The 27,189-nt window shown below is 37.9% G+C and overlaps 1 protein-coding gene across 6 annotated transcripts in view; it reads right to left on the bottom strand.

Moving 5' to 3' along the window:
- Nucleotides 1–1,267: 1,267 nt before the first annotated feature.
- The window catches only part of RUNX1T1 (RUNX1 partner transcriptional co-repressor 1), a 133,929-nt gene continuing 108,007 nt past the window's right edge, over nucleotides 1,268–27,189 (bottom strand). For all 6 annotated transcript variants that reach the window (XM_075270316.1, XM_075270322.1, XM_075270320.1 and 3 more), the window contains exons 7-11: nucleotides 26,879–26,964; nucleotides 24,265–24,469; nucleotides 16,898–16,966; nucleotides 11,622–11,812; nucleotides 1,268–3,022 (exon numbers count right to left, since the gene is read on the bottom strand). In XM_075270316.1, coding sequence (XP_075126417.1) covers nucleotides 2,747–3,022; nucleotides 11,622–11,812; nucleotides 16,898–16,966; nucleotides 24,265–24,469; nucleotides 26,879–26,964 — 827 coding nt within the window. In that variant the 3' untranslated portion in view covers nucleotides 1,268–2,746. The remainder of the gene's footprint in view (nucleotides 3,023–11,621; nucleotides 11,813–16,897; nucleotides 16,967–24,264; nucleotides 24,470–26,878; nucleotides 26,965–27,189) is intronic.

Below are 27,189 nucleotides of genomic sequence, written 5' to 3'. Positions count from 1 at the left end.
ATGCTGTCAGAGGTAGAGTGAAACTTTTTGCCACTGAGGAGACTGTAGCAAAATAGAAGGAAAGAAAGAAGAGGAAAGAAGAAGAGCTCGAAGTTAGGAGGAGGGAAGTAGTATCCGATGTCACTCAGGGTGCCCTGAATTAAAGTAATGAGACGTATCGTAACATGGAAAAAAAACAGCTGTCAACATCTTTGGTTCATTGACAGATGATATGAATTATGGAAATTACCAGATTTTTTTTTTTTTTTTTTAGATTTTTTCGTTCCTTCCTACACTGAACATACAAGAGCTCCGATAGAAATAGAAAAGACTGTCCAGTGTCTTACACAGACAATAATAATACACAGAGAAAGTCAATGGATCTGGGAGCACCATGGTAAGAAATCACTTGTTGGAGGCCCTGGTCATGTGCTTCATCCCTTGTAGGTTTATCCTTTGGCTGACCCATGACGGCCCGATTCAGAATGCAGTACAAACCGAAAAAAAATGACAAACAACATAAAAACATTAAATAGTAGTGTAAAAATACTGCAGTATGGTATCGTATCATGTCCTACAGGTAATATACCCATAACTTGTAACATGAGTATATAGTCCGAGACCCCGAAAACGTGATTTGGAATACTCTCCGTAAAGCACAGAACCAGGCCCTAACAAGGGATATATATATATATATACCAATAAAATATGTCTACAAGTCCCATGACCATCCAGTAGACATATTTCCCTCCAACGCGTAGTACATGCTCATAGTACAGATGGGCCGATACATTGGATTCTTCTTGTCTTAGGCTATTTTTTTTATTTCATTGAACGCACACATCTGGTCTGGACACTGGACATTGGAAATAAAAAAAATCAAAGAATTCACACTGTACCTTACTGGACATGTTTAACCTGCTGATCTTTTGGAATATAGTATTGGTGCTTTAAGAAATTTTAATTTTGGTCCTTAAGATCAGTCTTTGGCTGACTTTCCTTTATGTTTAATACTGTATGACCTGACATTCAGCAGTTAAAGCCGTCAATCTACACCTCAGCATTTGGAAATCTAATGACCGTACTTAAAATCAGAAATACATAGTCTTACAGCAATACACATGCACTGCCCTTTAACATTTACGTCATATTTTCTTTTTGTTTTTTCACTTTTATTAAAAAGTCCCTATTTGTGAATCTTTTTTAAAAAAAAAGGCTAAAATTTGAAAAAAAATTTTTTAAAAATGAGAAGGTAACCCCAACAACGACAACAAAAAAAATAAATAAAAATCCACTATGGTTCTATGCTACTGGTAGATCGAATGGTGAGGCGGACCTTAAAAAATTTCCAAAAATTAAAAAAAAATAAAAAAAATGCATGCCTAGGGAGTCATTGTGACAGTGCAAAAATACATTTATGTACATCCCTCCTACAAAAACACCGATAGGTTAGCATTCCGTGAAGCATGCTAGTTTTCAGAAAAAAATCTTATAACAGAGTGAATTAGCAGCTCCGGTAAATAGCGTTAATTTTTTTTTTTTTCCTTTCTTAAAGACAAAAAAAAAAAAAAAAGGGCTGTTTGTACTACTAGAGATTTATCACTTACATTTACAGATATAAAAGCAGCATAGAAAGAGACGGGTTTCTCACCAGCTAAGAAGAAAGAGGTTAAATGTGGGCATGATTAGAACTACGATGCATCTTCACATTTGTCCATCACATTTACAAGAAAAAACACCATTGGGGAACCTCACAGGACAGGAGTGTTTGAAAACACCGAGAGAACTACTAGCTTTTAAGGTGAAACAGTATGGGATGGAAAATTTTCTGTTTAAAAGTGGGCTGGAGCTGAAGCCACCGTGTATACATCATTATTATTTTTTATTTATTTTTTTTAGCATTTTTTTCACTTTCCATAAAAAAAAATATTAGAATAGACCCGATTGTCTCTGTGGAACCTTGCAAAAAAAAAAAAAAAAAAAAAAAGAGATTGAGCATCGAAAAGTTTATTTTTTGGGGCAACTGCTTGGTGTTGTGATTGCCAACTTGCTACTATTGGATGAGACCATTCCATATCAAAGGAAAGAAGCTTTTATTTTTTTCTAGGATGGCATTTCGTATATCCCACTGCAACTCATCTTTCATCGTCTTGACCCAAAAAAAATATGATGAACATCTGTGGTTTCTTCCAATCTGCTGCACATCTGTTGAGTTTTTGTAGCGGGTCTTCAAAGTTCAGTTAGTAACCCATGGACGCCATTCATCTTCTTGTTAAAATGTCTACTGCTGTATCCAACGCTTATGCCCTTGAGGGGTTCATCTTGACTTATTTTTATTCCCTTTGTTGCTATAAAGAACAATGTGATTTTATTTTTTTCATGTGAGCAGTTTTTTTGCTCTCAACAGCAGTTAGCAATCTCTTGGTTTGCTGTTTGGTAAAGCATTTGTTATATGAGGTCATCTAGTTTTAAATCCCAGCTACTGGAAAATACCAGGGAGGAGGTCAAATCTAGCATTGCGTTATATTCTGTACTCTCTTTCAGTTTTCTAAAGAAAAAGATATCTTTGATTTCCATAAGAAGTCATTGTGACCCGTTACTGGCCTTCGCTATGACACGACTACCGCGAGATAGAAGTAGTCCATTAGTTATTGTAGCAATGAAATATGATACTTCATTTAAATCTTTGAACATCTGAGAATGAGGACTTGGTTTTTCATTGAGTCTGTAAAGTTTTCAAAGAAATTTTTGTCTTTGTTTTGTTTTTTTAACGGGCAGCTGTCTCTATGGTGGACGGTGTGCCTGGAGTGGTCGATCGCGGAGTCGCTGCTGGTGGGGTGTCGATGGGGCTTCCTGCACTACTGCTTGGTGTGACCGAGGAACTGACCGCCGGGGTCTCTCCTTGCTGTTGGGCTTGAAGAGTCTGTCCACAGATATGGTGATGTTTCTCCCAGTCTTTGTGCTGACAGAATGAGCCGCAATACCGGGCGGTATTACAACCACTGCAGGTTTCGCTCGCCTTCCGTCCACAGTTCCAGCAACTCTACAAAAACAGGAAAAAAAACAAGAAAATTCCGTCAGAACATTTAATGGTTTAACTATGTTCATTGCCTCAAAGAGTAACATTAAACGAACTGTAAATTACAAGCACAGGTGGAAAAAGTACGAAATGTGTTCTGAACACATGGTGAGACATTTGTGCAAATCCACTGAATTTGCCTTATTATAGTGAAATTGCAAAATGCTATGTAAACAATCTGCTCCGGTTTTTCTGAAGCAGATGACAGAAGATGCTACCAGCAAAGACATGTTCTGACTTTCAAAAATAAATTTAATTTTTTTTCCCTCTTTTGAGCTACTTTTTTCAAGTCTATAAAATACATTTGATATGTTACCATCTTTCCTTCATCTGCCAAACTTTACTTGAAAGTTTGCAAATCTTTGATAACGGCGTCTTAAAAGAAAAGTTGGAACCGGCTTTGATGGCGCCACAGACAATGTACGTTACTAAAAGGGACCTGTTGTAATACTAGGATCAAAGGAACCTTTGTAAACCCAGATGGAAATACCAATAAACATACAACTATAATGACAAATTATCAATCGTAAGTTACAATTTCATTTGTTCTAGCACAGAATTTAAGGACTTCAAAAAGTTATATTTTGGGGGATCAATTTCTAGCCAAAATGATCACTCGACCCCGTAAAAGAAGACTCGTCACCTCTCCTGACACATCTATTTTAGTAAATCTTTGCATTTCCAATAATATATCTAATATGGTACGAAGCAACCATTCTTTCTTGAAAAAAGATTGCAACTGGGAAATACCAGTCCATAGACATTCTGGAATGTCCCATTATTTCTGCCAGTTCCAGACTGTGCATGGATACCCCTTTAGACAAGGGAAATGGTAATCTACTACTATAAAACAACATGGGGCGTCAGTCTACAGCAGACATGACTGGAGATTGGACAGGTCCTCTTTGAGTTGACCATTTACAGTGAGATGTCTCAAGGGATATACAGCATATGAATATAAAGAAACAAGACGTATATACCATATGACTATATACATTTGGATAGAGAACCTTGACTACACTAGTTTACAATCTGTAAGGAATAGGGGAGTTCTGCAAAGGAATAAGACACTCTCTCGTTGTTCAGAGGAGTCCATGATGGAACACCAGTTGAGGGAAACCTTGGACTGATAAGTTTCACAGTCACCGATGGTGGAAGGACCCATATGACCCATATAAGTTTGCTAGTCCGTGATAATAAGTTTGCTGGAATAGGTGACTCCAGTTAGGATGCGTTTGGAGGGTTGGATAATGGTGGATGGCGTGAAGTTGGGAGTTCTGGAAAGGACAGAAGACATAAGAGTGATGTTATGTGGTGGAAATATAGTCCCTATGGCCAGTGGCATAACTAAAGTCTTGTGTGCCCTGGTCTCTGGGCTCCCCTACCTCATCCCTACAGTGAATTCTTAATAGTGATGGTTACAGGTGCTAAGGAGTTTAATCAACTTTAGTGTGGTTAGGGGGAATCTGTGGGTCTCCTTAGTTTATGGGCCATATGGAAGCTGCAATCTCAGTACTGATGTCAGTGCTTATGCCCCCTTAGGCTCCGGTGTGAAGTGCTTTATTATATGGTATTATGAAAACTATGGATTATTACATACTGATTTGTGTGTTTCTACTATTTGCATTAATAACAAAAAGGGGTCTCAGTCTCGTATATTTGTGAGGGGGCAGGAACTATTGTATAATATGCTTGGTCGTAGCATGGGCTACTAGTATAGAATTTGTAACGTGTTTCTTGTCTAAATAAAAGGTTGTATTATTCTATATTGTGCTTTTTCTGTTTTTTGAACTAGTTTTGCATTATGTATTGAGATACCATGCCATAGAAGTAAAGCAATGGAACGTGCCATTATATCTCTTCCTATATATGAAATGAGAGGCATACAGATTTTAGGCAGATGTCTTATGTACATCTATAATCTATAGAATGGAGCCATAATAACGAGTACAATACTAAAATCCTAAGTAAGAACAATAATATGTAATAAAGCTATAGAAATGCTGAATATAAATAGTTGATTAAAAGCATCTATATCTGCCTGTAAAGCGATGGAACGGTCTGATCGAGACTTTAGAAGGTCCTGGAAAGTTTGCCATGTGGAAATATGGTATCTGTCCAATACTTGCTGGCTCCATCAGATTAAAGTCAGATGTGGCTCCATTGAAAAGCATCGAGTATACAGAATCAACCAGATAATTACAAATGCATGTGCTGGAACTTTTTTTTTTTTTTTTTCAATTTCTAAAATTGTTCCCATCTTTTCAAAACACTTCAAAATATCCCAAGAAGAAAAAAAAGTTTCCAAACGCAGAAACAGATGGTTTTTTTTTCTTTGGTAGTTAAACGTTGAGGTTGTAGACTGGATGTCTGGCATCACCTGCTATTAATTCACTCCTTCTGGTTTCAGGTTTACATTGTCTAAACTTAGCCGAGTTTTGGAGATGTCAGAACCTATTACAACACGCAGCAAATGGATTCAGGATATATTTACTTTTGCCATAGCATGCAATTTTTTTCCCATATAGCACGCAACAATGGGCTTTTATCTATAGGCTGGGAGTCACATAAATGCTACTATTCACCAGACATTGTAGTAATGCATGGAAATTATTTATTTGATTTGTTCAGTAGTGTAAGATTGCTCCATGTCTGAAGAATATTCATGGCTTTTATTACTATTTGTAGTAATGGAATAACAGGTCATCCTTGGATAAGTGCCACAGATAAAATTAGAATACAGACTAGAGATGAGTGAACAGTAAAATGTTCGAGGTTCGATATTCGTTTCGAGTAGCCCCTCAATATTTGACTACTCGAATCGAATATCGAACCCTATTATAGTCTATGGGGGAAAAATGCTCATTTCAGGGGTAGGCAACGTTCAATCAAATTATACTTACCAAGTCCACGAGTGAGGGTCGAGCTGGATCCTCCGAGAAGTCTTCTCTGTGCAGCTTCCCCGCGGCGTCTTCCGGCTCTTCATTCACTCTGCCAGGCATCGGGCCTGGGCAGAGCCGACTGCGCATTCCCGCACTACAAGCATACATGCGCAGTCGGCTCTGCCCAGGCCCGATGCCTGGCAGAGTGAATGAAGAGCCGGAAGATGCCGCGGGGAAGCTGCACAGAGAAGACTTCTAAAGGTGGGAGAAGAACCAGTGTTGATTGGCCGACTCCAAAACAGAGATCACATTTGGCTCCAAATCAAAGAGATCACCAAAAGTAACCTATGTTTATTGTAAGACCCAGACTTTCTGTGGCTCTCCCGACCCATAGATTGCTGTAGATATCTTTAATAACCTAGGTTCAGTGGTTCAAATACCCAAATAACTGCAAGACCCAAACATAGATCACCAAAGGGTTCTATAATAACCTATATGCAGACCCAGATAAATGTAAGTTCAAGATCTCCTGCAATTCTATCGACCCAAACATAGGGTTCCAAAGTAATCTAAGTTCAGTTCAGATATCTGTAAGATCCAAAAAAAATCCTCAAGAACCAGACCTTGTGGCTCCAAACCAAACATAGGTCATTGTAGGGTTCTATAGTTACCTAAGTTTATTGTAAGATCCAGACATTCTGCTGCTGTACTGAACCAAACATGGACGAGAATAGAGCTCTATGGTGATATAAGATCAGTGCATTTTCATATGGCTGGTTTCATATGGCTATAATATAGCCCCAAGATCAGGACCTCCTGGATATACAGTATATTAAACCAAACATAGATCACCAAAGGATTCTACAGTAAACTAAATGTATTGTAAGATCCAGACCTTCTGTGGCTCTTCTGATCCTTAGATAGCTATATGGTATCTTTAATAACCTAGTTATTCAGATACCCAAATAACTACAAAACCCAAACATAGATCACTGTAGTGATCTATAGGAACTCAAATTTGGTTCAGATAGTTACAAGAACTAAATCTATTGTGGTGCTACCAAACATAGGTTACTATAAATCCCCTCAGTGATCTATGTTCAGTTCAGATATCTGATATAACCAGACAGTAACCTAAGATCACTACAAGACACAAAAATACTGCTACTCTACTGAACCAAACATGGACCACCATAGAGTTCTATGGTGATAAAGATCAGTGCAGTCTGGTTTCCTATGGTTATAATACAGTCCCAAGATCAGGACCTCCCAGTTACATATTAAACCAAACCTAGATCACTGTAGGATTCTACAGTAACCAAAATTCTCTACAAGATTTTATAGAAACCTAACCAGTGCCGATAACTGCATCACCCAGATATCTCCAAGAACCAGGCTTTGTGCGACTCTACTGAACCAAGCATATGGTTCTACATTGACCTTCAATCGGTACACCATGGTTGTAAGATAGCCACAAGATTAAAAGGTTCTGCGATTGTATCAAACCAAAATCAGACCACCGTAAGGATCTAGGATGACCAAAGTTTGGTTCAGCAGAATGGTGGGTGTAAGGAGGGTGATAGTCATATTCTTGAAGTGGTAAATTGGATGTCACAATATGGATATATTCATTTAGGACAATTTCTTGGGATATTGTCATGTTCCATTGGTGGTTAAGCCTACAATAGTACATTAATATTTTGGTTGAAAAATGTAATAAAATAATGAATTCAGATCACAATAAAGAGACTACCCTTGGCGCATAGACAACAGGCCTATACAGATCAGTTCATATTCTGTGAGTGGAGAAAGTAGAGGGTGTGATATGATGGCTGTCAGTATTATATACTGCTAAATCACTATATATGAGCTGCTACATGGGATTTCATATCCCCGCTGCTGCCTTCAGCTCTTATAGTAATCTCTCCTCTCTGCAAAGACGCTTTCTAGGTATTAAGAATGTTTTCAGCCTTTGGTATTGGATCGGCACTCTCTTCTATAGAATTACCAGTCATGTAGCAATGGGAGCGTAAATTACTCATGCTGTGAGGTATGTTATAGAGCACATATGGAGGTAACTACAATGCAGCAGGCAGTATATGAGCTCAGTATGTATATGCATCGAGTCAATCTAAATATTGGATACAGATCACCTCTCACATATATAAGGACACTAATGTGTTGCGACCACATTCACCAGCCATGACTCACCCCATGTTCTGCTCCTACATGGTCAGCCCCTATTAGGGTGACTGCCTGTTGTTCTGAAATGCTACGCTATTAACAATAATAATGGGCTATTACATGGATATAACGACAGTCCATAGAGCTACATCTTGTCTATGACCTGTCTAATCAGGTCTAATATCCTGGATAATAAAACAGGAAACAGAACCTAACAATAATCCAATCCAATAAATATACGGAGCAATTTTAATCAAGGAGAAAACTGATGAAATTGTAGGAGTAACATGTGAAATAAAATAAAATAATCTATGGTAAAATGTTTAAAGGGATTGGCCACTGTGAAAAATTCCTGTTTGTAAGGATGAAACTGGGAGGAAGTCTTCAATTTTGCTGCAGCGCCACCACAGAGGCAATATAGTATTACACCGTACCCATTTAAATCTATGATGTAATTTTTGTAGCTCATGTAAATTACTATTAGGGAGCCTTCACACGGAGTAAACGTGCATGTATTTTTGCAAAATACACGTGTAAAAATAAGACTCCCATTGACTTCAATGACATTTTACAGGCGTATTTTTACACATGTAGGGTGCATTCACACTACGTAAACGGCAGCTTATTCTGAACGTAAAACACGTTCAGAATAAGCGGCGTATAAAGCAGTTCCATTCATTTCTATGGGAGCCGGCATACGAGCGCTCCACATAGAAATGAATGGGCTGCTTTTTTCACTACAAGCAGTCCCATTGAAGTGAATGGAAAGTGCCCACGTGTACGGCTAGCTCTGCTCATGCCAAGCCATACACACGGGCACTTCCCATTCACTTCAATGGGACTGCTCGCAGTGAAAGAAGCAGCCCATTAATTTCTATGTGGAGCGCTCGTATGCCGGCTCCCATAGAAATGAATGGAGCTGCTTTATACGCTGATGATTCTGAACGTGTTTTACGTTCAGAATAAGCTGCCGTATACGTAGTGTGAATGCACCCGTATTTTGCAAAAATACACGCGCATTTATTCCGTGTGAAGGCTCCCTTACACTAGAAAACCGGCATAGATGGGAATAATTGTGGCTCATCTTTGTAACAAAAATGGGGCATGCAAAAATGGAAACCCTTTTAATAATTCGGACACAGTGATAGCGGGAAAATGAATTAAGACTAGAATATGGAAGACTAGTCCTAATAAATTCCCCACAGTGTGTGCATCATAGGAGCAGAGAAGAGGTCAGTGCTGCAGAAGAAAGCACATAACTTTACAGTAAAACATTTACTATGTGGAGGGTCATTTTCAAATAGGGGAAACTTTTTTTTTTTTTTTACTGAAGTGCTTCTGAACTGGATACCGCCTCTTAACCCAATGACAATAGGTTTTCTAAACCATCCTATATGGCTAGTCACATTTAGGCATTCAGGGAACTCATAATATACTACACTGAACTGCTCTTATCCCATGTCTAAGAGCACATGTATCCATCTTTACCTTTCCTCTTAGCTCAACAGATTCCACGTTGCATTGACATGGAAGGACCAGTTTAGAAAAACACTATTTTTTGATGCTCTGCCATGACATGTATATGGATTTGCTAGTGGTTGTGATGTAGATAGTAGCCTGTGGAGGGTTTTGCTAGTATATACTGAACTTGTATAGTGACAAATTTGAGCCCTTAAAAAAATCCAGGGAAAGATAAAGGGGTTAATCTGTTTCGATTATTGATAGACTTTAACCGACACCCATCGCTACAGTTTGTCTGCGAACAATATCAGAAACCGCGCTGCCTAATTATAACTGATCTACAAGTTTGTGGGTGTCTGACCCCACAGATCTAATACATATGGCCTATGCTAAGGACATCAATAGCTGAAACTGGATAACCTCTGCAGATAGCGACTACCCGAGGACCAAGTGTCAACGTATGGCACCAAAAAATATGAAAGTGTCCTGCACTAGTTCCCATTCTGGCATGTTCCAAAATGATTGAATTATACTGAACTGTCTACAGTTACACTATATACCCAGACTACTATATCACATACTATGCACTAATATGCACAAATACCAGAGAGGGATACAATTTTACTCTCATACTTCCCCTTTAAGGCAAGTAATTCTAGAAGGAAAGCGTCCCACGATTACAGAACAAAGACGGGATTGAATGTGTACAAATATGTTCATCAATATCTGACTTGTTAACATGAAGATGCCAAGCCAATTATGGGCCGGTCTCATTTGATTCCTGCATGGAGCATTTTGCTTCCCTTTAACTCCCTTCCTGAGAAACTTTCAGATGTTGCAAATCAATTCCTTTTGTCTTTGGGAACTCATCTGCTATGCATTAAAATGAAACTCTGGGCATCTACTGATCCCACAACAGTCTTTCATCCTCAAAGACGTCTGCAACAAATTAAATTCTAACTTTGCCTATTAAGACACAGTTACACGTTGAATCTGGAGCTCAATGCCAGTTTTTTTGTTTTTACATAGTTTTTAAATTGGAGTCTATAAACATATCCTTCTATGTATAATTCTCTAAATGACAGATAATGTTCAGTGGAATGATGTAAAAGCTGATGATAATGATGTAGAAGATAGTAACAAGATAGGAGATTTACTTCTGCATCTATCATCTGTCCTTCTATCTATCTATCTATCTATCTATCTATCTATCTATCTATCTATCTATCCTATCTATCTATCTATCTATCTATCTATCTATCTATCTATCTATCTATCTATCCATCCATCTCCTATCTATCTATCTATCTATCTATCTATCTATCTATCTATCTATCTATCTACACATCCATCCAACTATCTATCTATCTATCTATCTCCTATCTATCTATCTATCTATCTATCTATCTATCTATCTATCCAACTATCTATCTATCTATCTATCTACCTACCTATTTATCCATCCATCCATCCATCCATCCATCCATCCATCTATCCATCTATCTCCTATCTATCTATCTATCTATCTATCTATCTATCTATCTTTCTTTTGGCCTATCTGTCTATCTATCTCATATGTTCCAACTTATGAAGACTGGCAACCGGGAGGTATGGGTTCTGACCATTTTGGTCATAAACACATACCATTGGCAGACCACATCCCCTTTTCCAGGCCATGATCTCATGATATGGTGGTAGCATCTCCTGAACATATTAAATCTATGGATGCTGAGATGATGAAGCATCCTGAGAAAATATCTATCTATCTATCTATCTATCTATCTATCTATCTATCTATCTATCTATCTATCTATCTATGGATATCTATACATCTACTCTATATTTATTAACCTTATTTCTCTAAATTTATCTTACCAATAATAATTCAATATAAAAAAGATATCCTTTGCCATAAACATAGACCACGGAATAGTCTATTTTCTGGAATATGTTCTTAAGATACAATTTCGACGTCTATAAAGATGCCACATAAAGGTGGAGTCTGTCGTCTTTGGCTGTATCTATCTTTGTCTTACCTCGCTTGAGTCTTCTTGTTGGTTGATAACGGAGAGGGCGTCCTCTGCCGCTTGCCTCTTTGCTTCTGCCACCGTCCTTTCCATTTTTGCTCTTTCTGTAGTGATCATTTCGTGTGCTTTTCTTTCTGCCTCCGACACTGCTTTCTGCAATTCTGCCATTGCTTGTCTTTTCACCTCGTTTACGGCTTCTTCTGTAAGACAAGGAGAATATTTTCTGTAAATAGACAAGTTCTGCTGAGGTCTGCAAAAAGCAGCTGAGACCTGGAACTGTTCCCTTATAAGAAGCTACCGTGTGAGAAAAGCACCTCATTTCCATCCAGTATAAATAGTGACGACTAACCCTGGGATCTTCCGGAATTTCACCATAATCCATCTTTAATAAAAATCACCTTATTTTGTTACTTATTATAAATATACACTGAAAGATTGTAACTTGTATGTATTTTGTGAGAAGGAGCGCTATCGTAGGTCCTTCCTCCCAACCGCGGTAAGGCTGTATAACCAACATCAGAATAAGCTAAGATCACTCCGCACGGAGAACTAAATGATCCTGAAGTCTTTTTTTCCTAGTTGTTAGGACTCCTAGTATCTTTTCTATCTGCTATGAGCTTGTACGTGTTCTTTCTTGAAATATATTACTGTATTATCCATGCTGGTGTAACACTGAATTTCCCCATGGTGGGACTATTAAAGGATTATCTTATCTTAATTTCTCCTTACATATTAATTCTATTTTCTTTATATGTTTTGCATTCTATGTTGCCTATACTGCCTATCCAGGGCTGCGGAGTCCATAAACCAAAGCGCTGACACTGACTCCTGACTCTGACACCTTCATAAATGGCTATACGCCATGGTCAGACAGAAGTAGTAAAGTCGCTCTAATTTATGGGAAAAAATAACTAGTTACCTAATTCCTATGAAAGTAAATATGCAACAAACTATGTATCTAAATTATACAATACCTGTAACAGTAAAATCTAATTAAAATAGTTTGATTTTGAAGTCAAAATTGGTAACTATTTGCAGTAACTCCGACTGCACCCAGGTCTGGGGCTGACACAGGCCCTGGAGGATGTAGTGGGCATGCTCTATGACATGTGCAGAGGTTAGTAGACAGGAAGAGGATATCTTAGTTGTCTGTCTCCACTGTTATATTACAGTTACTACTATCTCACTGGAACCTGGTGATGATAACTAAATAACTGAGCAGTCACTTCTCCAGGAAGTGTCAGCCTTACTACAAGGCTTAGTGGTTAAGATTAGAGATGAGTGAGTAGTATTTGATCGAGTAGGTATTCGATCGAATACTACGGTATTCGAAATACTCATACTCGATCGAGTACCACTCGCTATTCAAATGTTCGATGCAGAACCAGCATTGATTGGCTGAATGCTATACAGTCGGCCAATCAACGCTGGTTCTTCTCCTACCTTTAGAAGTCTTCTACATGCATCTTCCCCGCGGCGTCTTCCGGCTCTGAATTCACTCTGCCAGGCATCGGGCCTGGGCAGAGCCGACTGCGCATGTCCGCTTGTAGTGCGGACATGCGCAGTCGGCTCTGCCCAGGCCCGATGCCTGGCAGAGTGAATTCAGAGCCAGAAGATGTCGCGGGGATGCTGCAAGGAGAAGACTGCTCGGAGGATCCAGCCCGACCCTCACTCGTGGACTTGGTAAGTATAATTTGATCGAATGTTGCCTACCCCTGAAACAAGCATTTTCCCCCCATAGACTATAATAGGGTTCGATATTCGATTCGAGTAGTCGAATATTGAGGGGCTACTCGAAACGAATATCGAACCTCGAACATTTTACCGTTCGCTCATCTCTAGTCAAGATAGATGGTACTTAGCTCTTCACCGGGGGCACAGATCGTGAAACCAGACAGTGCGCTGAATTCAGTGCACTGTTGCTTTCTAGCGGTATATAAAACCACATGTGCCCCAAGTAATGAAAGTTCCTCTTTAAATCATGTTATTATGTTAAACATTTTTTTTTTAAGTTCTTGGTCATGTTGCTAATTTTCCAAATTAATAGCCATATTTAAAAAAAAAATAAAACTTTTCCCCCTATTCCTAAGACATTCCATAACTCCCCCTTCCCATATACCATTGGGGCAGACCCTATTCACTTGCATGGGTTTTCTAGATATGCACTATGACCTGTACAGAGGTCATTGCACAGAGTAGGGAGATAAGATGAGGAATCCTTTATTGTGACTGGTGGATTCCTTGTCTTAGCCACATATACATGATGGCTATGATCATAGGTATACTGAGAAGTTAGAAGTCTCCCCATATTATATGGTCTAATGCAATGCAAGATTTTTAGGAATTTTTTAAGTACAACTAATAACATGGAAATTGTTTCATAAGCCTCACCAAACATTCTATGTTTGACATAAAACTTGATTTAAAAATAAGTAATTTTTTTCTGCCAACACATTGCCTTTAAGCCATATTCAGAACCCAACAATGTGACATTCTCTTAAAGAGGGTAACGCATAAAATTACCTTTCTAGAATTTACTGTTCTGTTCTTTTTTTTCATTTTCAGTGCAGCATATCCCCAGCATATATCATTGGTAAACACGTTACTGACAAGGTATATAACACTGTCTGCAATATATTTTCCACCTATGACAGATTTTTTTAATTGCTGGCACTAATTAAAACATGCCCGTAGAATCTGTCATCTGTTTGTTTTTTTTTCTTCCATCACGACATTTAACAAAGAAATCCTTTGTTCTACAAGGATACGTGTAGTGATGGGAGTCTGGTTTCTAACATAGGTAAAAAAAAAATGTTAATAACAATAGAAAATAAATAGACAAAAAAAAAAGAATTTAGAATTTTCCATTGTCTGTGCCATTCTTATTCATGACATAAACAAAGGCTAAAATTCTTTCTTTTAAGGAAATGATTTAATTTAATTATCATGGAAAGATATCTTCCACTTGATCCAGTTTATCTAATTTTCATCTTTATTCAAACCAAAATGACAATGAATAATTGAAAATTTAATAAGCAGTAATTATTAACTTGGCAAACGTTGTACCAATTAACACTCTATTAAAACTAATTATGACATGTTTCATTCAAGTGTTTTCACCTAATTGTTTCACTCGTTTAAAAAGCACCTTAATTAAATGTTCTGTTTAATTAAGGACATAGATTTCTAATAGAATCATATTACCGGATATTAAAAATTAAGAATGAGTGAATACGCTTCAGGAAGTGATCTTTAAAGACACTATCTGCAAACCACCGAAGAAATTAATTTTCCCACACGCCATTAGTAAAACGCCAGAATTTTTTTTTTCAAATTTTGCTCAATATTAAAAAAGACTCTAAAACACAACAACAGTTCAACATAATAGTAGAAATTTTAATTGAAAATTGAAAGTACTTTTTTTTTTTTTTTTTTTTTTTAATTGTATTACATTTTTTTACTTTGAAGTTCATATTTATTGAATTTTTTTTTTATTTATTTTTTTAATGTAAAGTGTTTGAAGGGGCGGAGGTGTTGGTAAAATTAGTAAAATGCCACGGCCATTTTTTTTTCTTAGTTTTCCACAAATTAAAAAAATTTTTGCTATGAAATACAGTTGAAAATAATCGTAAAGAAGATTAGAATTTAATATCTAATATAGAAAAAGGACTCAATTTTTTTTTTTAGAATTTTTTTTAAATTTTGATCTTTATTTTTTAATGTAAGGTTCTTGAAGGTGGTGAAGGTGCTGGTTCTTACCATCACCGTGAGAACAATGCAGCCTGAGCCTAATTTACTTTGAATATTCAAGGTGAATTAAAATTCCATCTAAGTGGCAATACAGGACAATAATTTTTGCTTACGATCAAAGCTACAGCTTGACTAATTGTATATGCTAATCAGGCAATTTATATTTAAATTATGCATTCCTATTCTAGTCCCACAGGCACACACAGATCTGCACAGAGAATTGATAGGATGTTCACAAGGTGCTTGCATATTTATTACCAAATGCAAACAAACCTTGCTTACTGAAAAAGAAATCTATATATGTATAGAATGTGATACCAGGCGGGTTTTATTATGATCATTACATTTTTTTGTTAAATTAAGTGATTAATTCAATAGAAATTTTACAATCAGTGCAGTTTTCTATGCGCGTAAATGTGGAGTATTGACTTGATTTACATATTCCAAAGGACAGTACGCATAAATTATTTTTTAATGAATGCTATGGTCGACCTATCCGCTGTGGATTATTTTTCTAAATAATAACTTAAAAAATATATTTTTATATATTAAAGGTGAATTTTGTGTTATTGGGGTATACAAAAAAAATCAATATCAAAATAAAAAAAAATAAAAAAATAAAATGTAGAGAAATATTTTTTAATTATTGACATGATGTTTAAAAGCAGATACTAAAATAATATAAAATTAAAAATTCTATAGAAATTTTACAATCAGCGCAGTTTCCTATGCGCATAAATGTGGAATATTGACTTGATTTACATATTCCAAAGGACAGTAGGCATAAATTATTTTTTAATGAATACTATGGCTGACCTATCCGCCATGGATTTTTCTTAAAATTATAAATAATAGCTCAAATTTATATTTTTATATATTAAAAGTTAATTTTGTTTTATGGGGTATACAAAAATAAATAAAATTAAAAATATCAATATCAAAATAAAAAAATATAAAAAATAAATAAATAATATCCATATCAAACTTTAAAAAAAATAACAAAAATAAAAAATAAATAAAAATATCAATATCAAAATAAAAAAAATATATATAACAAAAAATAAATAAAAAATATCAAAATAAAAATAAATTTTTTAAAAATAAAATGCAGAGTAATATTATTTTCTTTATTATGGACACAATTTAAAATTAGATACTACACACAATAAAATAAAATAAAAAAAAAATAATGGAAGGTACAAAGGGCACACGTTCCGCCTATTAATTCAAAGCAAACTTCACCATTTTAGATTTGTTCCCGAAACATTAGGGACTCATCTCAACAATACAGCCTAATGGGTACATGCATAGTAATGACATAGCAAACATAAAAGATCAATAGTATCTCCTGGGGTTGAAGATTTTCTACAAAGGAATTCCGCAGTAACCCATATTATAATTTTGAGCAGTTATTGAGGATTATTGCAATTTTGCTCTGTTACTAATCAGTCTGTTTCTTGATTCCTCACATCAGTGCATTAACAACTGCACACATCTGCCAGAACACTAGGTCTGTGTTTTTAAACAATCCTTACCAGCTTTCTTCCAAATTTCCTCTGGCACGTATCCAGAAGCGGGCCTGTGAAGGAATTCCCGATGCGATTCTGCAGAGGAGGAAGAGAGAGAGAAAAAAAGAACACATTGAGAGTATTGCTCATTTGTTAGTACTTGAGACTGACAGTAAAGCCCACTCTGATATCACGCTGCAAGTATTGTCTACTGTACACAAAAATCTCATTGTCACAGCTGTTTCATGCCTTCTGTAGGAATGTCGACAGCATAACACCATGACATTCTCTGACAGATTGCAAATATTCCAAAGAAATTAATGAAAATGGAATTTTATACAGCGAGCAGCACTGACTGAGCTGTGTGAGAGCCCGGGTTCATAAATATCAACGTCAAGCATGGCTGGCTCAAGAATGGCGACAATCTTTATTTATTAACTGGGGGATTCTAACTGGTTAATAATGGACATGAAAATTCTATAGGAGCATCAAATCTACGTGTCCTGATCTATGGACAATACAATAGGTTGTGCTCTACTAAATAAAATAACATTGCTTGTCATTTACGACTCAGAGGTCATCCTAGAATTTTACGACTGGAGTAGGCTGCTCTGAAGCCTGTAGATAGGGTATGTCCACCTTTATAACCATCGAACACATGTAATATAAAAAAAAAAACGAGATAATCTTGCAAATAGTCCTACAGACTTTGCCTACAGCTCCTATTTAGACCAGTGTGTCTTCATGGTTACAGACTACAAACAAACTCTGCGTAGTCTGACCTTGCAGTTATAGTGCTATCCATTTGTCACCATACACAAATTATCTGACAATTTTGATGGGACCTGATGACATCGAATGGGTATTAAATGTTGGCCCATGTTGGCTCGGCCTATGACAAGTTAACCATTGGACATGTTGCGTTTCAACATTCCGAATTCTTTGCTCTCACCATTGCTGGAGGTGTCTGACAGTAGCCATTGAAAAACTTGGGACAAACTGAGCATTTACGTGAATAGGCAAGGATCAGGAAGAACAGCTGTCGGCCGACAAACACTAGACTGACAGCTATTGAATATGTATGGCTTTAGTGTAATGACTATTAGCAAAATGTAGACGAAAGAAATTAATACGACTGTAGGATCAAAATACACAGCACTTGTCCTAGCCAATATTATGGAGACACAAAGGTTAGATATGAGCTGTGGACACAAAATGGTAGGAACATTTTAATGAAGCCTATGTACAAATTTTTCAGATCAGATGTACATTGGGGAAAAAAGGTGGGGATAGCCTTTAAAGTATTGAGTGGTACTTATTCATGGACAACTGTGTTACATTTTTATCCAAACAAGTTCCAACATTTTAGCTTTCGTGTTTTATTAAGAAAAGAATTAAAGGGACACAACATTAAAAGAAACTATTAGAATGGAACTGCATGTGCACATCCATATAATGGTATACTTCTTAGGCTATGTTCTTATCTACATTGGAGGCTATGCCCTATTTTATCTTAGTAAAAAGATGGACACTAACATGGAAATCCAATGGACCTCATTACAGAACTTTTTAAATCTAGTAAAGTATATTCTTGATGAAAATATGGGACAAAGGGCCCATACTTGACCCCCTTACCATTTCTCTTGGCTCTAGATATCCCAAGATGAGTGGTGTGAGATGACCAGCTTTCACGAAAAAAAAACCCCAAACCACTGTGTTACACACAACACTCGTATCACTCATTTTGGGATCTCTTGAGACATGTGGACCTCTAAGAATGGGGCCATCTGTATTTCAGACTGTTATACATTTTTCATTCTTGTATTCAAAGATGTATTTGGAAAAATATCATGTTGATGTAGCCAACAATACTTCTTCCATCATGAAGAAGTGACAGCCATTTCCCAAAGGAAATGAAGGGTTGATGGGATACGTGGCCTAGCCAATCTCTAGCTACAGTGTCCATTTTGAAGCAAGAGCCTTTTGGGTGCTCCTACCGAATATGTTTGAAATAAATATTCAATGGAATGTTTGTTGAAATATTTTAATATTAGGCACCCCATTTAAAGTTCTACATGGTAAAAAATATTAACCTTAAAATGAGTAATAAAGATAATAATAATAATAATAATAATAATAATAATAATAATAATAATAATACATTTAATAGAAATATAATAGATTATAATTTCACCGATTAGGATTTTTTATACCAAAAGCAAGTTATTGTGTGCCAAAATATATCTTGACAAAAAGATACAAAATATTCAAGAGGTATTAAATACAGAAGGAATTTTCACTTTGTGTCTCATAATAAACTGGATCGCACCATATCAAGATGACTTTGTGGCACAAAAATCTGTCTGCTTTGGTGTCACCCTACTAGTACAAACGAATGATGCCATGTAGTAGTCGGGATGGTTTGGCACCATAGGTAGTCTGAAGTGAAGATGCCTTCACCGATAAAGGGTTTTACCACATAAACTGCTCTTCCATGAGAATGAAAACGAAATGTTGTAACCATAGAAATATTTCAGAGCGGAGAGAAAACTCTTCCAAGAACAGATTAGCCAAGCTGTTGAACAGCTGTGAAAAATATATGACAAAACTATGTGGTATTACAAATTAGGCACTAAAAATACTTTGTTGTGATTTTCATCAGACTCAAATTATATCTGATTATTTGCTGTGTTATTCTACCCGGGAGTCTGCTAGCCAAAATACTGGAGTTAACGTTTAGCTCCACCAAGAAAGTCATATTTTCTCATTAACAAAGAGATAAGGGGGTGGCATGGGACTGCTGCAACCGTCCAAAGATAGTTACAAGGAAAATAGAGCGATTTGTAAGTTTATGGGTCTACTTCTTGTCACCATGATATTATACTTTATCTCTCTATTAATATAGGTCTCAGTTGGGATATTGCTTTCTAGACCAAAGTACACTCAACCCAAAGTAAACTCTTCAATGGCAGAATGCCAACGCTAGACAATGTATTGCTACTAAATTAAATAGTAGGGTTAGGAGGATAAAGGGATCACCAATGTTTTGCTGTTAGGTAAATTAAATAGTAGGCTTAGGAGAATAAAAGGGTCACCAATTACCCGTAGGGCAGAAACGTTTCCTAAGAATTGAATTGAAAGGGATTGGCTGAACCATCTAATGGATATGGGGATGTCCCACCTTCTTACCAATTGTAAGTGTTGGGGAAAAGGACGACTAGATTATGTAATTTTAACATAGGATAAGAGATGTATCTGGATTATTCCTGTCTTTCAGAAGTAAAAACGGTCACAAAACATTACCACAAGGTCAAGGAAAGAACACAATGGTGTAGATTCACCAAGAATTTGGATTAAAAAAGTTGGAAAGACTTTATAACCTCAGCTGTGACTAAAAGAGTGGCTTTCTTATGCCACCCTCACTACACTTCTCAAAGTGTGTTGGTCAGGGGTGGGTGGAGCTATTAGTAAAAAGATGCATGCATCTTTTACGAATTTACGAATAAAATCTAAGACTGCTAACGCTAGGTTCACAACTGTGTTCGGGTCTCCGTTCTGTGGTTTCCATCTTCTGCATGCCAGAAGACGGAAACCAAACCACAGACCGGGTCCGGCCGTGAGCGGCAGTGAACGTTTTATGCTCTCCGCCGCAAAACCATTTTTTTAAAACCAGACACAGAGTACTGCATGTCCGACTCTGTGTCCGAATTTAAAAAAAACGGTTTCGCAGTGGAGAGCATAAAACGCTCACCGGCGCTCACGGCCGGACAGCTTTCTCACCCATTCAAATGAAAGGGTGAGAAAGAGTCCTGCAGGTTTCCGTATCCTGCTCTGTTTTGTGCAGGAAACGGAAACCTGCAGAACGGAGACCGGGCGCAGATGAACGAGCCCTAAGACTGGCATATAATACAATAATAAAATAATCCTCTGCTCCCTGGTTTTACCTGCGCCGCGTTTCACAGAAAGTCCACAGAGTTTTCTTCTGCAGACTTTCTGCTTCCATTATACCTATAGGGAATCCGTCAACATTTCCGTAGGTATAATTGACATGCTGTGCGTTCTGTAAATGCAACAGTTTTGGAAATCGTAGCATTTCCGCTGCGGGTATCTTTCTGCAACGTGTGGATGGGATTTGCTAGAATTCCATCCACTTTGCAGGTACCATAAAACAAAGTGTTTTTTTACGGCGGCGTTAACGCCACGTAAGGCTTCAGCCTGAGATGTTACATGATGGATCAAACTCCACACAATGGACAGGATTCTTCAAAACACAGAAAAAAACAAAGAAAGGAGTGACAAGAACGTATCAAACTGAGATGTCTGGGGAGGATATTTCTTACATTCCCATTGAAACCAATGGATTAGAATGGCTAATAAAATACAACTTTACTTTGTATTCAGTTACACAGCAGATGTTAGTAAAACGTGAAATGTCTCAAGGCCTGTGACAGTATGGGAATTTTTAATTTGTGAATGTGACTAATAGCTTCTTAATGTCAGACATTCTGTTTATGGCTTACCGGCCCTTTAAATCATAAATCATACCGTAATAAAAAAAAGTAACACAGTCTCCAGAAAATAATGGAATCTAACAGAAAGCAACACATGGGCGAAGCTATGGAAAGAAGGCGGCTGAGGAAATGGTATAGACAATAAAAGTTCAAGTATTTATTTTGGCACCGATTGCTCGCTGCAAAATTCCGAGAAAAACAAAACTGCCTGCGCTATCGATTATTTTATATTTTGTGGAATAACACGTGTTAAACCTTATTTCACCTAAAAGTTTGAGGAAAATCATAAAAATGTGGGCAGCTTTATTTTAAGAATTCTGTACGCGAAGTTTAGGGAATCCAAATACAGCGGCGATGGAATAATCCGCATATGTATTATTTCAATCCTTTATCGAGGGGAGGAAATGGCGGCCATCTGTTCTCCAAATATCATGACTCAAACATAGTATAGGTTGGGAAATAAAGCGGATGGATGGCTTGCCTGCGTTCCCATCTCCACGTCATGTTTATATTAGATTAATAAATGGGAGTGTTGCGGCCCAATAAGGAGCTAAGAGCCAACATAAAGGCAATAAAACATGTAATGGTTAAAAAAAACATCAAAAATCAGATAATGAGTTGGGATTTTTGGCAGATTTTAGCAAATGTAATCCAAGTCTAACACACACACACACAAAAAAATATATTACATTTACAAAAGATCTCACATCTGTGTGCCATGTATCATCCAGATGCTTATACAGTTGTATACGGCTGCCATTGGACGGAAAAAAAATTGCATGCTGTGCGGTATATTTTTATGCATACAGATGTAGGTGTAGCCAAGTATGTTTATCAGTACAGTAGAGGAAGTGGTTTACTGACATATCCTGGCAAAATATACACCAAACACACTCTGTCTTGGCTGATGTCTGTCTGATCAAAGTCTGCGGTCATGTTAGATGTATATGTCAGGAGAATTTTCCGAAGTCTATGCCAAATATAGTGCCAAAGTGTTAAGTAAATACCAGTTATGGTTCAGAAATATTGATATGGAGTTAAAACGATCAACGCAGATTATTGTACAGTTGAATACATGATATTTGCAGGCTATAGATTGCTGTAAATTGCTCAAATGGGTCCTGGGCTAAATGAAGATTGGAGCCCCTACTAGGCTTTAAAGGGGCTTATTATCAGCTGAATTAGCAAATTTACAGTATTAGGTTGGGGTTCAATATTGCATTTGTATCATGCACTTAGGATGCTGCCAAACCCAAGGGTCATGGGGTACAGTCGGTAGGCTCCCTCACCGGGAGTAGGCAGGCACTGCCAACACTATGATCCCTTGTTCATAGGAAGACTAGTTGTAGCTGTGTGTTTATTTACAGGTACATGCAAAATTTTACTGCCAACGCCTACACTTGTTAAAGGTGAGAGATTTGGATGTCTATGGGTTCTTCGAGAGCCTTGGGTGTCCAACCAAGAATACCATACTATAATCCACTACCAATTGTACCCTGTTACTAGCAGATAAGGGCTTGGGACTTCCGAGCAACCACGACGAATCACTCCAGGAGTTAACAGAGAGTTACAGAAATTCACAAAAATTTCCTGTAAAGGTTGAGCATTGACTACTAGGAAGATCTACAAGGGATGTGTTTAATACCTTCATGATGGATAACTTCACATTTCATGTTTTATAAACTATGTTTATAAGTTTCTATGAGTTAGACCTGGTTCACATCTGCGTTCGGTATTCGGTTTGAGGAGTCCACTTGGGTAACCCCAAATGGAGTACCGAATGCATTAAAAAGCGGTGAGAAACGAAAGCACACGGACCCCATAGATTGTAATGGGTTTGTGTGCTTTCCGCACGGTGTCCGCCTGAGTCATGTGGAGAGAAAAGTACTTCAAGCAGCACTTTTCTCTCCGCATGATTAGTGTGGACACTGCACGGAAAACACTCGGACCCGATTATAGTCTTTGTGGTCTGTGTGCTTTCATTGATCACCACTTTTTAATGCGTTTGGTATTCCATTCAGAGGATTCCCAAGTGGAATCCCCGAATGGAATACCGAACACAGATATGAACCAGGCCTAAGATACACACTTCTACTTCATACATGGTACCATTGAAATTTTTAAAATATAATCCTATGCACGTACAGATTTTGGTAAAATATTGGTGCTTTAGAAATGACGATGAGGATGGAGATTCACTGTTACTTCTACATGTCGAATCTTTGGGTCCAACTTTTGGCATACGAGGTGACAACTCTATTAGGCCCACATATTTTCAATGTCATTTTTCTTGGACACAGACTTGTGCCAGGGCATGGCAGGGGCCATTATCATGCCCTTGTCTACCCCAATTAGATGGGCCACATTCATGTCATCGATAAATTCTTAGATTTTGCTACACCGGGGGTCAGCAACCTTCGGCTCTCCAGCTGATGTGAAACTACAACTCGAAACACGATACATTCACTTCCATGGGAGTTCCAAGAACAGTAAAATAAGTATGCATGCTGGGAGTTGCTGGAGTGCCAATGGTTGCCTACCCTAGTGCTACACGAAGGAGAAATAAACATAGCATCACATAATAAATGTATAAAACCCATCATGAAATGAAAGTCACACACATAGTTAAGGATAGAGATGAGCGAGTACTGTTCGGATCAGCCGATCCGAACAGCACGCTCGCATAGAAATGAATGGATGTAGCCGGCACGCAGGGGGTTAAGCGGCTGGCCGCCGTCAAAGCGAAAGTGCCAGGTGCATCCATTCATTTCTATGGAGCGTGCTATTCGGATTGGCTGATCCGAACAGTACTCGCTCATCTCTATTAAGGATAGAATGGTCATTGAAGAACCTTTGGACCCATCGTTGCTTATGCTAATATACCTAAGGGGACAGGATCTGGATTCACAGGGCTCTGTTGTCTGGAATGGCTGGTGCTGCTGCTACTGCTACCTTTTTTTAAATCCTCCGCATCACTGTACCGCCTGATCCAGTAATTTAGCTCTTCCCGGTCGGCTTCCTGACACCGCCGTAGCACAGTGAGGGATCGTCTTGTTTTTTCCACCATATCCATTATGCAGTTTAACAGCTGTTAGGACAAGATCAGAAGAAAAGCTTACTTGTCAATGTCGTAAAAGCAACATATCCAACAAATATAAAGGTAGATAGGATACATATATCATTTGTATGCGCCAATACCATAACTGTATCTCACGGTTTGCATTTTATTTTTCTCTTTTGCGACAACATAAAAGAAACGCGGCTCAAAAAGACACAAGATCTGTCTACGAGCATGCAACATTCATTAAGCCCAGCTTCCAAACACTTGGAAAGTACTTTCATCTGCCATCTGTGATGATGGTAGAGTTATTCGCTTTAAATATATTATGACGGTAATCTTGCATACTTGAAATTTGCATAGGACTGATCCAAACTGCAATGGAAATGCATGCCATTATTTAGCTCTCGACAACAGTACGTGAAGACAATGTACGAGATATAAAGATGATATATTGTAAATGAGTTAGGCAAGTGAAGCATAGCGGAGGGAAAAAAATCAATTCAGGCAGCTACGTTGGTAAGTGCTGAAAAATTGTCCAAACAAGATAACGTTCTATAGAGAAAACCGGGCAATAATTCTATTATACATGTGGCAGCAAATTCATATCAAAGCCCCATTGGGATTTATTTTTCTATAATACATATTCTGTTTTTTTTCGCCAAGTTTATACATGAAATCCGTTCTCAAAAAATAAATAAATTACCTTTCATCAAAAATTAAAAATTCCCACACTGTAATACATCTATTATGAGGACGGAAAGTATCCTCTATAGATGTGGTCTATACTCCGAGGGGCTATAAGTTGACTATGTAAGTTAGGGGTGGCCCAGTTGTTTGCGATCAATATCTGCACCGTTGGCCAATAGAGGACACATCTTATTGGCCATAAGTGGGCGGTGCTACAGTCATGGGCCTAGTGTTGCCATATGGAACCCATGCAGTAACACTTATACTAAATGAACAGATACGATTTAATAGGCAATAACATATAAAAGGGTTTACAGGACCAAATTAGTCTTCTGTTCCCCCTTAAACAGGTTTTCTGTGACTTGAAGACTTATCCTCGGGATTCTGTCATTCAGCTGTCTGAATAGGCCACAGCACTCAAGAGCATTGCAGCCTTTTCTCTGTACCAATAACATCATATTCATCAGTCACATGGTCGAACAGAAGCTCAGTCCCATTCAAGTCAATGAAGGACAGCTGTAATGCCAAGCATAGCTGCTATATGTATGGCACTGTGCTTGGTATTCAGTGAAGAGGCAACAGTGCTCACCAGAACTCTGCAGTCTCTGGTTGATAGGGATCCTAGTTTTCACACCCCCACCAATCATATATTGATGTCCTATCCTAACAACAGGTCATCTATATATGTCTTGGAAAACCCCCTTAGGTTGAGGCCTCACGTTGCGGAAACACAGATTTTTTGGTTGCAGATTTTGCTGTGGTTTTTTTGAGCCAAAGCCAGGAGTGGATTGAGCAGAAGGTAGATGTATAAGAACTTCATGTATATTTCCCCTTCCTTTTGTAGCCATTCCTGCCTTTGGCTCAAAAAACCGCAACAAAAAAAGCTGCGTTTCCGCACCGTGGGGCCTCAGCCTAAAGGTATAACACTCCCTTTTCTTCACTTAAAACCTTTAGTCTTTATGTTCCTAGAGAACGTGTTATTCCATATGTTCTTTCTTCCATTTGCTCACCACATGTATAATAAATTACCATAAGGAGAAGGAGAAGTAGAGGTGAGAGCCTCGGAGGTCTTGATCATCTGACTGTATGGGACCAGGATACTTCATATGGCGACCCTTGGTTAAAGGGGCTCTATCAGTAAAATCATGCTGATAGAGCCCCACATATGCGTGAATAGCCTTTAAAAAGGCTATTCAGGCACCGTAAATGTTATATTAAACTACCCCCCCCCCGTTTTAAAATCATACCCTAAAAAAGAATGTGATCTACTTACGCATCGTGCAAGCTGGGCGGGCATTCAGGGTGCGCTGTCTTCTTCATCCACGCCTCCTCTTCCTCCGATGTCCTCGAGTCTCGTCCTCCGGCGCTCGCGAACTGACATTGATAAAAAAAAATGGCCTGGGCGCATGCGCAGTAGCCGTAGTAGAAGCCGCATGCTACTGCGCCCAGGCCATTTTTTTTTATCAATGTCAGTTAGCAAGCGCCGGAGGAGGATGGGACCCGAGGACATCGGAGGAAGAGGAGGCGTGGAAGAAGAAGAAGACAAACCCTGAATGCCCACCCAGCGTGCACGATGCGTAAGTAGATCATTCTTTTTTAGGTTTTGCTGATAGAGCCCCTTTAAAGCCCATCTAGTGCTCAGATATTCCTTAACACAACTCCGTACTCAAACCTATAATGTTATTTTACTTCTCCTATGAATTACAGCGGGATCCCCTGTCTCTTTTGGAAACATTACGAGGTTCTTACATGATCAAGGTGCTTCCATTCTTCCGCCCACTCTCTGTCTGTTAGTCTGTGGTCTATCATTTCTTCTTGACGTGCTCCATGCAACCCTAGACAAAGCAGATGTAAAGTCTCATGTAACACCAATTAACACCCTTCTGAAAAATGGATTAAGTCTTTCAGCAATAGCCTTAAAGGTTTTTTTTTTTCTAATTGGTGGAGTTAATAAAATTGTTCTAGTGGAAAAAAAAACACATAAAAGAATCACAAATCACTAATAAATTCTGTAAAAGTCATAAGGATAATAAAATAACATACTGCTCGAGAGAGACAAA

This window comes from Leptodactylus fuscus, chromosome 4 (assembly GCF_031893055.1).
Source record: "Leptodactylus fuscus isolate aLepFus1 chromosome 4, aLepFus1.hap2, whole genome shotgun sequence".
Taxonomy (NCBI): Eukaryota; Metazoa; Chordata; class Amphibia; order Anura; family Leptodactylidae; genus Leptodactylus; species Leptodactylus fuscus.
This window is presented reverse-complemented; position numbering and strand designations above follow the sequence as displayed.